Consider the following 13,336-nt stretch of genomic DNA (forward strand, 5'->3'; position numbering starts at 1 on the left):
TGTTCCTCCTTTCTCCGGTTGCGACCGCGGCTCGTAAAGTAACGTTAATGTCACTGCAGGAAGCACGCTGTTCACGCTTTATGTGGTCTTGTTTACTTTCTATTAGTCGGATATTGCAAAAAAAAAACATAGAACTTACTGCGGTTTACACATAACTTACATAGACATTTGCCAACTGCTATCGATATTTTAAAGTATGCATTTTTGTCCTATAATAAAAACGCGAATTTGCTAAAGTTTTATTTAAACAAGGGCGTAAGGGATATTGCAGAATATATTAAAATACCTCCCAAATTGCAAATTACTCATTTGAAACGTCTCACAGGAATCACCGGTTAAGTGTGAAACTATTGCATTAAGGCGTAGTCCCTGCCCCAGTGGCCTAATGGATAAGGCACTGGCCTCCTAAGCCAGGGATTGTGGGTTCGAGTCCCATCTGGGGTGACTGCTTTTTTCTTTTTCTTTTTTTTTTAGACTTAAAAGCCTAGTTCTGGAGTATTATAGACTTTGGTTTAGTACTTTACAAAGCTGGATACATTGTGGATCGTAAGTAAAGGACATACTACTGATGTTATGTACTATCTTTTAGGCTAGTATGCTAAGTGGTTCCATGGTGTAATGGTTAGCACTCTGGACTCTGAATCCAGCGATCCGAGTTCAAATCTCGGTGGAACCTAAATTTATTGTTTACTCATGTTGACTAAACTAAATAATGTAACGTTACAATGCAATTAGTAGTACTCTTAAAAGCACTTTACAAACACCTTTTAATGTTTCATATTAAGCACATCTGAAGCAAAGCGGATTTAACCCGGATGTTTTTTTGCACGTGTTTTTTTTTTTTTCATTTTCAACATGGCGGCGACCGTGGTTAGAAGTTTATGTTTCTTAAAGCTGCATAAACTGTCACGCTCGAGGACTGTATGCCGTAATTTAGCAACTTTAAACCAATTTAATTTTAACAAACCGCGACAGAAACGTTTTACAGGCAGTAACGTTAGTTATTTCCACATGAAAAATGCATCGCATTTTACACAGGTGAAACATGTTTTTTTTTTCTTCTATGATATAAAACATAATTCGTGTATTCGCATTGCTTATAAACATAATGTCATTTTTCATGTCAGGACGATCGGCTGTCGCACATCCCGGTCGGTAAGAGGTTAAAGATTCATATTCAGATTCAGCATATATGTTATTAAACCAACTCAAATCCACAGCAAATTATTAAACTCTCGTCTCTTCCAGATAAACTGAAGATAACATACAGTAGGAGCAGCGGGCCAGGCGGTCAAAATGTCAACAAGGGTAAACTGCATTATAGACCGGTTGTAATGATCTAGTCTAGTGTTTAGCGTTGAAGGTTTCTGCAGCAACACTTATTATAGGCGATCATAGTTCCCTCACATCGTCACCTGCTGGAGTAATGATAAAACCTGCACACTTTGTATTCAGTCATGAAATATACTAAAATTGCAAATGTATAATATCAGTCACAAAATATATTTGTATATATAATATATAAGTCTCTTCTGTTCACCAAGCCTGCATATATTTGATCCGAAGTACAGCAAAAAAAATACAATTTTGAAATATTTTTTACTATTTAAAATAACTGTTTTCTATTTGAATATATTTTAAAATGTAATTTATTCCTGTGATTTCAAAGCTGAATTTTAGGATCATTACTCCAGACACATGATTCTTCAGAAGTCATTCTAATATTCTGAAAAAAAAAATAATAATAATAACATTAGAAATTACTTTATCATCACTTTTGAGCTATTTAAAGCATCCTTGCTTTAAACCAATAATAATAAAAAAATATATATATATATACACACACACACACACACACACACACACACACACACACTGACTCCAAGGTTTTGAGTGGTATAGAGTGCAATATTACACAAGCTTTTTTGTTTCAGATGATGGTCTTTGGATCTTTCTATTCATCAAATAATCCTGATATAAGTATGTATATTAATATTATTAATAATAATAAATGTTTCTTTAACAGCAAATCATCATATTAGAATGATTTCTGAAGGAGCGTGTGACACTGGTAATAAATTAATAAATCACACAGGAATAAATTGCATTTTAAAATATATTCATATAGAAAACAGTTATTTTAAACAGTAAAAAATATTTCAAAAGTTCACTGGTTTTGCTGTACTTCAGATCAAATAAATGCAGGCTTGGTGAGCAGAAGAGACGTCTTTAAAAAACATAAAAAATCTTACTGTTCAGAAACTTTTGACTGGTAGTGTAATACTTAGGGTGTGAAAGGCAATGAAAAAGTGGTAATGGGAATGTTTTTTTAAATGACAGGATACCTGCAGTTCAGGTCAAACAATTGTGACCTGGACCACAAAACCACTCATAAGGTTTATTTATTTATTTTTTATGTATAAGATGTATATGTGTATGAAAATCTGCAATCTGAGGATGCAAAAAAATCTAAATACTGAGAAAATCACCTTTAAAGTTGTCCAAATTAAGTTCTTAGCCATGCATATTACTAATTAAAAATTAAGTTTCCATATATTTATGGTAGGAAATTTACAAAATATCTTCATGGAACATTATCTTTACTTAATATCCTAATGATTTTTGCATAAAACCAAAAATCGATCATTTTGACTCGTACAATATATTTTTGGCTATTTCTACAAATATATCCGTGCTAGTTATGCTTTTGTGGTCCAGGGTTACAATTCTAAATTTTATTGAACACATACAAAGATCTTTAAATAAAGTCAGAATTTCGTTTTGTCTTTTTATATTTTGTAATATTAACTTGCAGTCAGTACGAAAGCAGAGGTCCGTTTCCATGTGCAAACAGCAGAATGGATTCCAGAAGAAGTGAGACGAGAGATTCTCTTAAAAGTGAGAGTAGCATCTTCAGTAAGTCTCATAATAACAAACACATGTATACCGTGCACCGCTCAAGGCATGAATACTTGTGTCAACAGAATAAAACGCGTGTCAACAAAGCGGGAGAGTTAATTGTGACCTCAGAGATTAGCCGAAGCCAACACCGAAATCTGGAAGACTGTCTTCAGAAGATCTCAGAAATGATTGCTGAAGCCAGTCAGCAGAAACCAGAGCCTTCTGAGGAGGATATCGCCCTGAGAGCTCATAGGTTAGAATGCATGAAGCAAAACTGTGTCTGAAGTATTACAAATGCAATGCTGTGCCACATGACTTTAACAAAAATCTGTTTTGTGTGTGTGTGTGTGTGTGTGTGTGTGTGTGTGTGTGTTTGCAGATTAGAGAAAAGAAATTTAGAAAGACTGAAACAGAAGAAGATGCATGGTGCAACAAAGCAAGCGAGACGAGTCGACTTTGACTGAACCCAAAATATTATTGTTTGTTCTGTATTCAAACTTTGATATAAACATTGCAAAATGATACTGTAATGGTGGTGTATTCTTTTGCTGTATGTAGTGTACAGCATATACTGAAGTACACTACCAGTCAAACATTTTGAACAGTAAGATTTGTAATGTTTCTTTTTAGAGGTCTCTTCTGCTCACCAAGCCTGCAGTTATTTGATCTGAAGCAGCAGTAAAATGTAAATATTTTTACTATTTAATTACATTACACACCGTACAGCAAAAACAGTAATATTGTGAAATATTTTTGCTTTTTAAAATAACTGTTTTCTGTTTGAATATATTTTAAAATGTAATTTATTTCTGTGATCAAAGCTGAATTTTCAGCATCATTACTCTGGTCTTCAGTGTCACATGATCCTTCAGAAACCATTGTAATATGCTGATTTGCTGTTCAAGAAACATTTTTATTATTGTTATTACTATTATTGTTATTATTATTTTCATCAATATTTAAAACAGTTGTGTACATTTCTTTTTCAGGATTATTTGAAGAATACTAAGATCAGCATTTATCTGAAATAAAAAGCTTTTGTAACATTATACACTACACCATTAAAAGGTTAACAGTAAAACTGTTCTAAAGTGAATTGTGTTAATTGTATGACACACTAGAATTTACACATCAAGTTGTTCATTTGCAATTAAAAGATATATAAGGTATTATTTGTCAAATAATAAACATGATACACTGTCAAAAAAAAGTTTTTGGCTGGAGCTAATAATAAATAAATAAATAAAGATTATTAAAAAGAAAAAAAAAACACTTAGCAGAGGATGGTTTCGATCCATCGACCTCTGGGTTATGGGCCCAGCACGCTTCCGCTGCGCCACTCTGCTGTTGCTGCAAATATGGTGACAGATCTCCTAATATCGCTTTGACCAATCTGTCTCAACGGGTTGTCGTTCAAGCGTTACTGCATCGCTGAACTTCTGTCGTTTTTAAAATACAAATTCGCAGTTTAAAATTTAAATGATATTGGTATGTTTTTGTGTAACAAAATGTAAACCAAAAGATGCGACCACGAAGGGACTCGAACCCTCAATCTTCTGATCCGAAGTCAGACGCCTTATCCATTAGGCCACGCGGTCGACGTAAACATGATGCTGCCACTACATGTTTTTAATGTAGTAGCGCTTACGGCACTTGTATAGTATTTATGTGTTCTAAAAAATTCTATTAACTCGGCTAAAACCTTGTTTGCTAATTGAACATCCATACAAAGCAAAACTAGACATGAGAACAAGCCGATGAGTCCATACTGTCTAGCACTAGAGGAACCAAGTTAACGTATTGACCTCACAGTGAACTAGTCAGTTTTCATGTACCATTGGATGACATTAATCAGTTAGTCAGCTAACAATTAAACAGTGGTGGACAGTAACGAAGTAGTTGTAATTCGTTACTGTACTTAAGTACATTTTTCAAGTATCTGTACTTTACTGGAGTAGTTTTATTTTGAGTAACTTTTACTTTTACTTCACTACATTCCAAAGCATAATATCGTACTTTTTACTCCACTACATTTAATAAAACATGTCGTTACTCCTTATAATATATTACGTGCTCCGAGACGCAGAAGCAGTGTCTGATTAATGAACAAACTGATTCTTTTCAATCGGTTCGCAAATCGCCACAAGCGATTCATTCACGAATTGGACTGATCCAATTGCAGCTGTTCAAACTCACTGATTCAAATGAGCCGTTTAGAGCGAGTCTCCAGTCATCTGAATTCACAAATAAGAACCGGGAGATTGTGAGCGCGCGCGACTGATGCTGCGAAAAGTAAGATATAATGTCGAGTTTTAGGATTAATTATTGCAACTGTCAGTTGTTTACGAACTAAATCTGCTGTAAAGGGTGATGTATTTAAGCCCGCTGAAATGATTAAATGCAGACACATCATCAACATCGTCTCTTTTTAGGTAAAAAAACGAAGCATTAAAATAACACAGATTAAATCAAATAACTCATAACGTTACACGTTCATATTCCTCGCTGCTGTAACCTCAACAGTTTTATTAAAATGCTACGCATTTAGCCCTATGTGACGTCTGTTTTTATATTGTTTATTAACGGTATACTTTTTTATATTGTTTGAATCAACTAGCCTAGTATACAGAAATAAATGTTTATTCATAACCATACTGAAAATAAGTAAATATTGTTAGCTGATGCTAACTGTCTAGCTAACAAGCTTGCTGGTGCAAAGTTGAGGTAATTTTCAGATATGAAGTCCAAATATTTATAATCAACCACCTAGACAGATTACATCTGAGGGAAAAGAAAATATGTGATGTTCAGATGGTAACTACAGAAATTATCAAAGTGGGAAGTGATGCCCTCTGGGGACATTTGGCCAGGGGTGTTTTTACACCACAGACAATGTTTGAGAAAAAAGAAAAATATTATGAAAATATAATTACATTTTTCTTCCTAACTTCAGGCCTTATTCTCATATCATTTATAACTGTGCCGTTCCGCAAAATAACAAGCTTTAAAACACTTTTCTTACTGGTGAAAATGAGATGGTTAAATCAGTTTTCTCTCAGGTAACGTTACAATGCAATGTAAGCTTCACAGTGAACATTGTCAACGTAGACCATATCAACAACAAAAATCTATCTTGACTCCATATAGGCTAGTGGTTATTTTGGGAAAAACCAAGGCTTATAGTAGGATTATAAAAAATATATATGCTAATATAAATTTATAGCCTTTATAAAATTGCAAAATATGTCAGTACTTTTTTACTTAAGTACACAAAAAATGTAGTACTTTTGTACTTTCACTCAAGTAAAATGGAAAAAGGAGTACTTTTACTTTTACTGGAGTAATATTCTATTATACGTATCTGTACTTTTACTCAAGTACTTGATTTGTGTACTTCGTCCACCACTGCAATTAAACTTCGTAAATGTATATTTACGCTAATAATAGGCTCGTTTGCCTCGGTTGCAGTCGCTCAGCGGCAAGATATTTCGTGCTTCACGCTCATGTGCTTTCTTATTAGGATACGCTTGCCTTGGACGTTAAATAGTTTTTGTATTAATATAAACATGATAACTACAATGTTGTGACTGATGCTTAGGCGGTACTAATAAGTAATACATAAATAAATATTGCTTTGTAAAGTAAACGCATCCACGTACCTGTTACACGTCACAACCAAAGGCGTCGCCAGAACCTTTTTTTTTCTCTTGGGGCAGAACCAGATTGACGAATGAATCACTCTTTTGATCTAATCGGTCGAACAGGTTTGCACGATAAGAACTGTTCACGATTCAGTTTGATTCATTCGGACGATTCACTCACCATAACCTATAGTTTGCAGAGGTTTCTCAAACCTCAAAACAGGATATTTTATAAGACAAAAGGAGCATTGGATGAGGTGATATTTACCTACAACCATAGTAGAAAACTTTGTGAGAGTTTTCTATCAGTTGTCAATGACGAAGCAGCCATTTATTATGTACAGCTTGAGAACTACTCTGTAGTTACTAAATAAAGGTTATTTATATTATATATATTCAAACATAGCCTAAGACTCTATTTGACAAGGCAGATTATTTTACAAGTGCTGAATAGAGTGTTTTCAAGGCAAGTCATCAGTCGGCCATATTGGCAGCACTAAATGTAAACAATGCCACTGAACCGAACGAAACTTGCATATTTTGCTGATCATTGCTGGTGAAAATGATCAGTTGTTGTCATGTTTTGGCCGGTAATAATCGTTTGGAGTGGGGGAAAGCATTTGGAGTACTACAGACTGCCAAAAGTTATAACAAATTAAGGAGAAGAGTGCACAAAAATGTCAGAGGAACAAAAGGCATTTGTGGTTCAGACTGAACCAGGATTTCCAGGGTAAGAATCTTGAATACATTCGTGTTTGTTCTTATCATTTCTGGTCAGGTAGGTAAAATATTAGGCTAATATCTTAATTAATACTACTCGTAATTATCTTCACCACCTTTAGTTTAATTTTAGTTTGTCAAAATATTGCACTCTTTCCTGCTTACTAAGCCCTGGTAAAATTATTTACCAGCAAAAAAAAATTTTTTTGGAAATAGGCTCATTCTCCAACTCCCCCCGAGTAAATAAGTTCAGTTTTACCATTTTGAAATCCATTCAGCTGTTCTCCTGTTCTAGCAATATCACTTTTAGCATAGCTTAGCATAGATCATTGAATCCTATTAGACCAATGTAGCATCGTGTTCAAAAATGACCAACGAGTTTCGATATTTTTCTTATTTATAACTTTAAAACTATGGTAGTTCCTAATCTTATCGGCCTAGAAAATCGCAGCTTTACATTTTCCGCTGGTATTAGTACACAATATAACTACAGAACAGTCAAGTTTTAAATAAGAAAAATATCAAAACTCGTTGGCCATTTTTGAACACGATGCTATTGGTCTAATAGGATTCAATGATCTACGCTAAGCTATGCTAAAAGTGATATCGCCAGAACAGGAGAACGGCTGAATGGATTTCAAAACGGTAAAACTCAACTTATTAACTCGGGGGGTTGGAGAATGAGCCTATTTCCAAAAAAAATGGGGTGTTCCTTTAACTGACCAAATACTGTCGTAACTACAAACCCTCTATAAAGAGCTCCGTGAGGTATATTATGCTAGTGTTCGCTGAGGGCAATAATAATTAAAACACATTTATTCTTATTTTTAATATTAAAACTGTTTATCTTCTGAAATCATTTTTGACAAACAATACAGTGCCAAAATAGCCAAATAAAACCTTTTGTGGAATGATGTTGTGAAACATGAAAACTTACAATGATGTAAATAGTTTTATAGGCACTGTATACAATGTGAATAAGTTAAAAAGTCCATGTTTTTAATCCCAAATCAATGACTTATACCACGGACAACAGAATACACTTTCTACACTTCAAATTAAATTAAATTCTGTTACAAAAGCAGTATTACGACAAGGGAAACAGGACAAATAATTCTCTCTTCTTTAGTGCTTATCAGCCAGTCTCTGAAGCAGAGCGATAATGGTGTCCTGCTTGGATGAGATCAGCTCCAGCGCCGTCGCCATCCTCCCCATCGCATCAGCCATGGCCCTTGCCGTTTTTTCCTTGCGTCGCTCACGTGCATCTGCCTTGCGCTGGTGTTGCTCATCTAAACGGGTGCGCTCTTCTTGAGTGGTGAGGAAATTGCGAAGAAGTGCAGTGCGTTCCTCAGCTTGGCCCTGCTGCTGAGCTACACGAGAGGCCATGGAGTTGAGCCGCAGATGCCGTAACCTCCGCTTGAGAGGCTGACGGTTCACCAGTGGCACTGGTTTTGATGAAAGGGAGGGAAGAGGTGTGTCTGTGCTGCAAGAAGGACTGGGGTTTAATTTGGGGGTAACTTTGCACAGCACTGGAGACGTCACAAGTGTAGGGATCTGGGAAGAAGTTGTGATAATTCCAGTGGGAAGGAGACACGGGGCGGCCATCGCAGCCACCGGCACGCTGTTGGACGGATGATCCTCTGATCTTACAGCTGCTTTGGCTGTGGTTGCAAATCCAACAAGAGTGGCTGAAGCTGGGCCTCTCTGAGCAAATTTAGTCTTCCCTAATATATTATCCATCATCTGTAATTGAAAAAAAAAAAAAAAACAGAAGAGGGAAGATTACGTAATCTATCACTACTGTACCACCATTCTGATTTTTTTATGTTTGTGATCAGTGTTGGGGAAAGTAGTCTGGACAGTAGACCGCAGAAGAAAAAATGTCAACTCTTCAGCAATAAAAAAAAAGGAAAACAAACATTAGATTATCTTGAGTAATTTTTGCTTATTAGTATGGATGAATTGGATCATCGAAGGTCGGCAGCAAAGACATTGGTTAATAAAATGGAATTAAATACATAAAGGATATTTGTATTATTTAACATATTTAATTATTGCAGGTTTGCGTTGAATTTCACTGTTTTTATTCATTTTGAGGAACACTGTATCTGTTTTTTTGTGAGTGAGATTATTTTTTAACATGTTCACATTTATTCTAGAACTAAAGTTTCATCTTACTCACAATTTCTCTCAACATGGAGGCAGTATTTATATGCATTTAACATTTTAATTTTAGTTTTCATGTATTAAAGGCTATTTAAGGTAATACATTTCAGTATTTCTACAAAAATAGTGTGATACCCGTGCAATAACATTATGGGAATGCCTGGAGCAGCAAACAATAAGATACAAACGTGCTGAAAATTTTAAGCAATGAATATGCATATTTAATCTGAAAGAAATAAACATGCATCTTTAACAATACATCCACAAGCTCTTACTTCAAAGTACTCCCATGAGGTCTTTGTTTGGCCTCCACACAACGAGCTGCGATCTTTAACCCTCTTGTATGTAACAATGAGGTTATTCCATTTGCGGCGAATCTTCTCTACAGGTAAGGAGTGACCGTGGCTTTCCAGCTCTTTCTGAACGCTCTGGAAGAGAAGCGAGCGTTCGCGTGAGCTATAAACGTCCCAGCACCTCTGCATCGCTTCGATGAGGTGCACAATGGCACCGTGGGTGAACTCCGAAGATGTGGAAACCGCCTCAATCCCTCGACCACCTGCCAATTTTGTAGACATTTTTTAGAAGCTGCTATACATTATCAAGTTACATTTTTTCGTAAACATTGCTCGCATTTGATTTACGGATGTTACAACTGGACAGTACGTCATTGTTTAGTCTTTTACAAGTTAGGAAAATGTTTCATAACTACTCACCATGTGGGACTTTGTTGTCTCTGTTGTTAAAAATTGGTGAAGATGATAAAGCACTGTTAACACTGATGGGATCTGTGAGCACAAATACAATGCAGAACATAAATTTGTTTGTTGATTAAGCTAAAATGACACTGACTTGTGCAGAAGTATATACAGTTAAGGTCAAAAGTTTACATACACCTTGTTGAATCTGTATTTTAACAAAATAAGATAGATTATGTAAGATATACAAGTTGTTTAGCTGAACCGATCAAGATATTTCAAATAAAACATGTTTACATATAGTCCACAAGAGGAAAAAAAAAAGTTGAATTTATAAAAATGTTTTTGTTTGTTTGTAGTCCTTTCTTTGAAGAACTGCCCACTGTTCTTCATAAAAATGCTTCAAGTCCCACAAATGCTTTGGTTTTTCAGCATTTTTGTGTATTTTAACCTTTTCCAACAATGACAATGATTTTGAGATCCATCTTTTCACACTGAGGACAACTGAGGGACTCATGTGCAACTATTACAGAAGGTTCAAACACTTACTGGTGCTTCAGAAGGAAACGTAAAGCATTAATACCTGGGGGTGAAATTTTTTTTGAATTTGAATAGTGTAAATTTAACTTAATTTGTCTTCTGGGAAACATGTAAGTATCTTCTGTAGAGCAGTACTAAAAAAAAAAGATATTTAGGCAAAATAAGAAAAAGTACACATCTTCATTATGTTCAAAAGTTTACACCCCTGGCTCTTAATGCATCGTTTTTCCTTCTAAAGCAGGGGTCACCAAACTTGATCATGGAGGGCCGGTGTCCTGCAGAGTTTAGCTCCAACTTGCCTCAACACACCTGCCTGGAGGTTTTAAGTATATCTATTAAGACCTTGATTAGCTGGTTCAGGTGTGTTTGATTAGGGTTGGAGCTTAACTCTGTAGGATAAAGGCCCTCCAGGACTGAGTGTGGTGACCCCTATTCTAAAGCATCAGTAGTGAATCAGACAGCCATTGTTGGAAAAGGTTCAAATACACAAAAATGCTGAAAAACCAAGAATTTGTGGGACCTGAAGAACAGCGGTCAGTTTAACTATTCAGGACAAACAATGGACTCATGAACAACTATAAAAAAAAAAACAAAAAAAAAAAAACAGCTGTGGATCATTTAGGTAACAACACAGTATTAAGAATCAAGAGTATGTAAACTTTTGAACATAACATATTTTATGTGAAATATCTTATTCAAGTCAGTACTAAATAAAAAAAACTATGCATTTTCTATGAGCCCTCTTTTTTTTAGTAATATAATTAACATTTTGCAGATTCTGCAAGGTGTAAGTAAACTTTTGACCTCAGTTTAGTACTATCGCTTAACAATCTTAGAGATTACTGGTAGGTCTGTCTTGAAAGATTTATGTTATGCATATTTAATTTCTCTGAGAAGAAATTAATTAGTTCCAGCCAGCACAGATACTTAATTAGTGACCAAGCAGTAGCCAACTTTACAGAAAGAGACTAACATATATAATTAAGTAGTTAAACAGGTGAATGACAGTCAACCATTATCAAGATCGATGAAAGCAAGCGATAACACTCACAGAGTAAAACAGGAGTAGGGGCCTCGATCTGCTCGCCCTGCTGCGATGATGCTCGTGCAGAAGAGCCTGCAGTCGAGTCGCTGGTAGTCGTGAGGTCACCACATAACGGCATGCAACCAGCTGCAGACGGCTCGTTCTTCAGAGGTGTGCCCATCATTGCGCTGCATCAAAGCGCGCATGAGATGAGGGCTGGGGACACTAGCAGACGCGCTAAACCTTGTGGAGTAACCCGGTTTATAAAGTTTCACAACTTTCCTGAGCAGATACCACTAAAATCCCGCTCAAATTTTAAGCCAATTTCAGATTTCTATCACGGAATTTGTAGATAAAACCGATTGGCCGGTGCAATCCGAAAGGCGAGTTCTAAAGATTTAAGATCAAGTGTAATGGCTGCGCTCCTCACAATGTAACTGCGCAACTCTGCTGCGTTTGTGTGTCACGCCATTGGCTGCTGGTCGCCTGCGTCATACGCAGATCTGCAGACGCACATCGCAGACGACGACACTAAAATCACCGTGCTGAGGAAACGCAGGCTGTAACCTGTTAAATATTAGTCGTAAATGTAACATTTTACTTTGTACTCTGCGAGGGTTGAAAGAAAATGACACAATTTGTGCCAAATGTTCTGAATGCTCTAACCAAACATGTCTCAGTTAGCTGTTTGCTACGGTTTAGTGAGCCAAACAGTTAAGTCCTGGTTAAATTTGCAGGGCTCGCAGTGAATCATGTCTTGGTTATTTCCTTTACTCTTCAGTCGTTAAGAATGACAATTTTAATATTGATGAAAAACGTAAATTACATTCAACCAAAGCTGTAACCACACTGTATATTTTTTATTGATTGTTTATAAATGAATGAACCATGATAGATTTTGTAATCTGGCACACTAACATAAGAACTAATAACAACTAATATCACCACCAGATGGCGCTATGGACAAATTAATAAAAAAAATTGCTTTGTATTTTGTTTTCCCTCATGTAGTAGCCACAATATTTTTCTGTAGGGCCTAAATTAGTGTTTAATACGGTCCTGTTACAGTTACTGTGTAAGACAAATTGTGCATTTTTCTCTTCTTAACATGACCATCCACAACAAAATGAATCACTTAGCCTCTGACACTGCAAAATTCACTGACACAAACAATCATTTATATATTTATTTATTTATTTATTTGCTTGTTTGTTTCTTTTTGTCCTCCATCCGCCTGCTGACAGATAGCTAGTCACGTGTGCGGAAATAAATTTGACTGGTGCAGAATCTTACCAGTTTAGTCCAGTCGGCTATAGGCTACTTATAAGTGGGCTCATGTATAGATTATGGGCATGATAAAGCAAGTTACAAGTGACAAGCTTATCCAGTCAACTCTCATTCGGTGCAGGAATATCTGGTCTCCCTTTTCCCAAGAGCGGATGAGTCACCTGGATACAGAAGACAGGTTCCATTGGCATTATCTCTCCTCTCCTTTCCTCTCTCCTCTCAACATCCTGTCTGGAGTATAAAGCAGTGATTCTGTGTACAGTCACACTTATAGTCTCTGCAATGAAACTTATATGGTTATTTCATGGTTCTTTGCCCAGCGGGTACAAATTCCAAACATTTCTCAATTCCACGGATCAGAT

The 13,336-nt window shown here is 36.0% G+C and overlaps 2 protein-coding genes and 3 non-coding genes across 5 annotated transcripts; 3 read left to right on the plus strand and 2 right to left on the minus strand.

Moving 5' to 3' along the window:
* The first annotated feature begins 371 nt into the window (after positions 1-371).
* trnar-ccu (transfer RNA arginine (anticodon CCU)) lies at positions 372-444 on the plus strand. Its single transcript has one exon. It is a non-coding gene; the product is annotated as a tRNA-Arg (tRNA).
* Positions 445-604: 160 nt separating this feature from the next.
* trnaq-cug (transfer RNA glutamine (anticodon CUG)) lies at positions 605-676 on the plus strand. The gene has a single exon. It is a non-coding gene; the product is annotated as a tRNA-Gln (tRNA).
* A 189-nt stretch (positions 677-865) lies between these two features.
* On the plus strand, positions 866-3,423 carry mrpl58 (mitochondrial ribosomal protein L58). The gene is made up of 6 exons (XM_073828684.1): positions 866-1,038; positions 1,128-1,155; positions 1,249-1,308; positions 2,816-2,898; positions 2,985-3,154; positions 3,281-3,423. The coding sequence occupies exons 1-6, from the start codon at positions 1,012-1,014 to the stop codon at positions 3,363-3,365; spliced, it is 453 nt and encodes a 150-aa protein (XP_073684785.1). The 5' UTR covers positions 866-1,011; the 3' UTR covers positions 3,366-3,423.
* A 1,003-nt stretch (positions 3,424-4,426) lies between these two features.
* trnar-ucg (transfer RNA arginine (anticodon UCG)) lies at positions 4,427-4,499 on the minus strand. The gene has a single exon. It is a non-coding gene; the product is annotated as a tRNA-Arg (tRNA).
* A 3,619-nt stretch (positions 4,500-8,118) lies between these two features.
* Positions 8,119-12,052, minus strand: LOC141298166 (uncharacterized). Its single transcript, XM_073828679.1, has 4 exons — positions 11,715-12,052; positions 10,142-10,213; positions 9,704-9,984; positions 8,119-9,005 (listed from the first exon to the last, which is right to left on the minus strand). Exons 1-4 carry the CDS (start codon positions 11,869-11,871, stop codon positions 8,388-8,390), a joined length of 1,128 nt encoding a protein of 375 aa, XP_073684780.1. The 5' UTR covers positions 11,872-12,052; the 3' UTR covers positions 8,119-8,387.
* Between the last annotated feature and the right edge of the window lie 1,284 nt (positions 12,053-13,336).

Source organism: Garra rufa, chromosome 22 (assembly GCF_049309525.1).
Source record: "Garra rufa chromosome 22, GarRuf1.0, whole genome shotgun sequence".
Taxonomy (NCBI): Eukaryota; Metazoa; Chordata; class Actinopteri; order Cypriniformes; family Cyprinidae; genus Garra; species Garra rufa.

Excerpts from the sequence above, each read along its gene's own strand:
- mrpl58 (XM_073828684.1), top strand. The coding sequence starts at position 1,012 with ATGAAAAATGCATCGCATTTTACACAG. Across the intron at positions 1,309-2,815 it reads CGGTCAAAATGTCAACAAGG|TCAGTACGAAAGCAGAGGTC; the intron begins GTAAACTGCATT and ends ATTAACTTGCAG. Across the intron at positions 2,899-2,984 it reads GACGAGAGATTCTCTTAAAA|AATAAAACGCGTGTCAACAA; the intron begins GTGAGAGTAGCA and ends TTGTGTCAACAG.
- LOC141298166 (XM_073828679.1), bottom strand. The coding sequence starts at position 11,871 with ATGATGGGCACACCTCTGAAGAACGAGCCGTCTGCAGCTGGTTGCATG. Across the intron at positions 10,214-11,714 it reads CCCTACTCCTGTTTTACTCT|ATCCCATCAGTGTTAACAGT; the intron begins GTGAGTGTTATC and ends TTGTGCTCACAG. Across the intron at positions 9,985-10,141 it reads AGACAACAAAGTCCCACATG|GTGGTCGAGGGATTGAGGCG; the intron begins GTGAGTAGTTAT and ends CAAAATTGGCAG.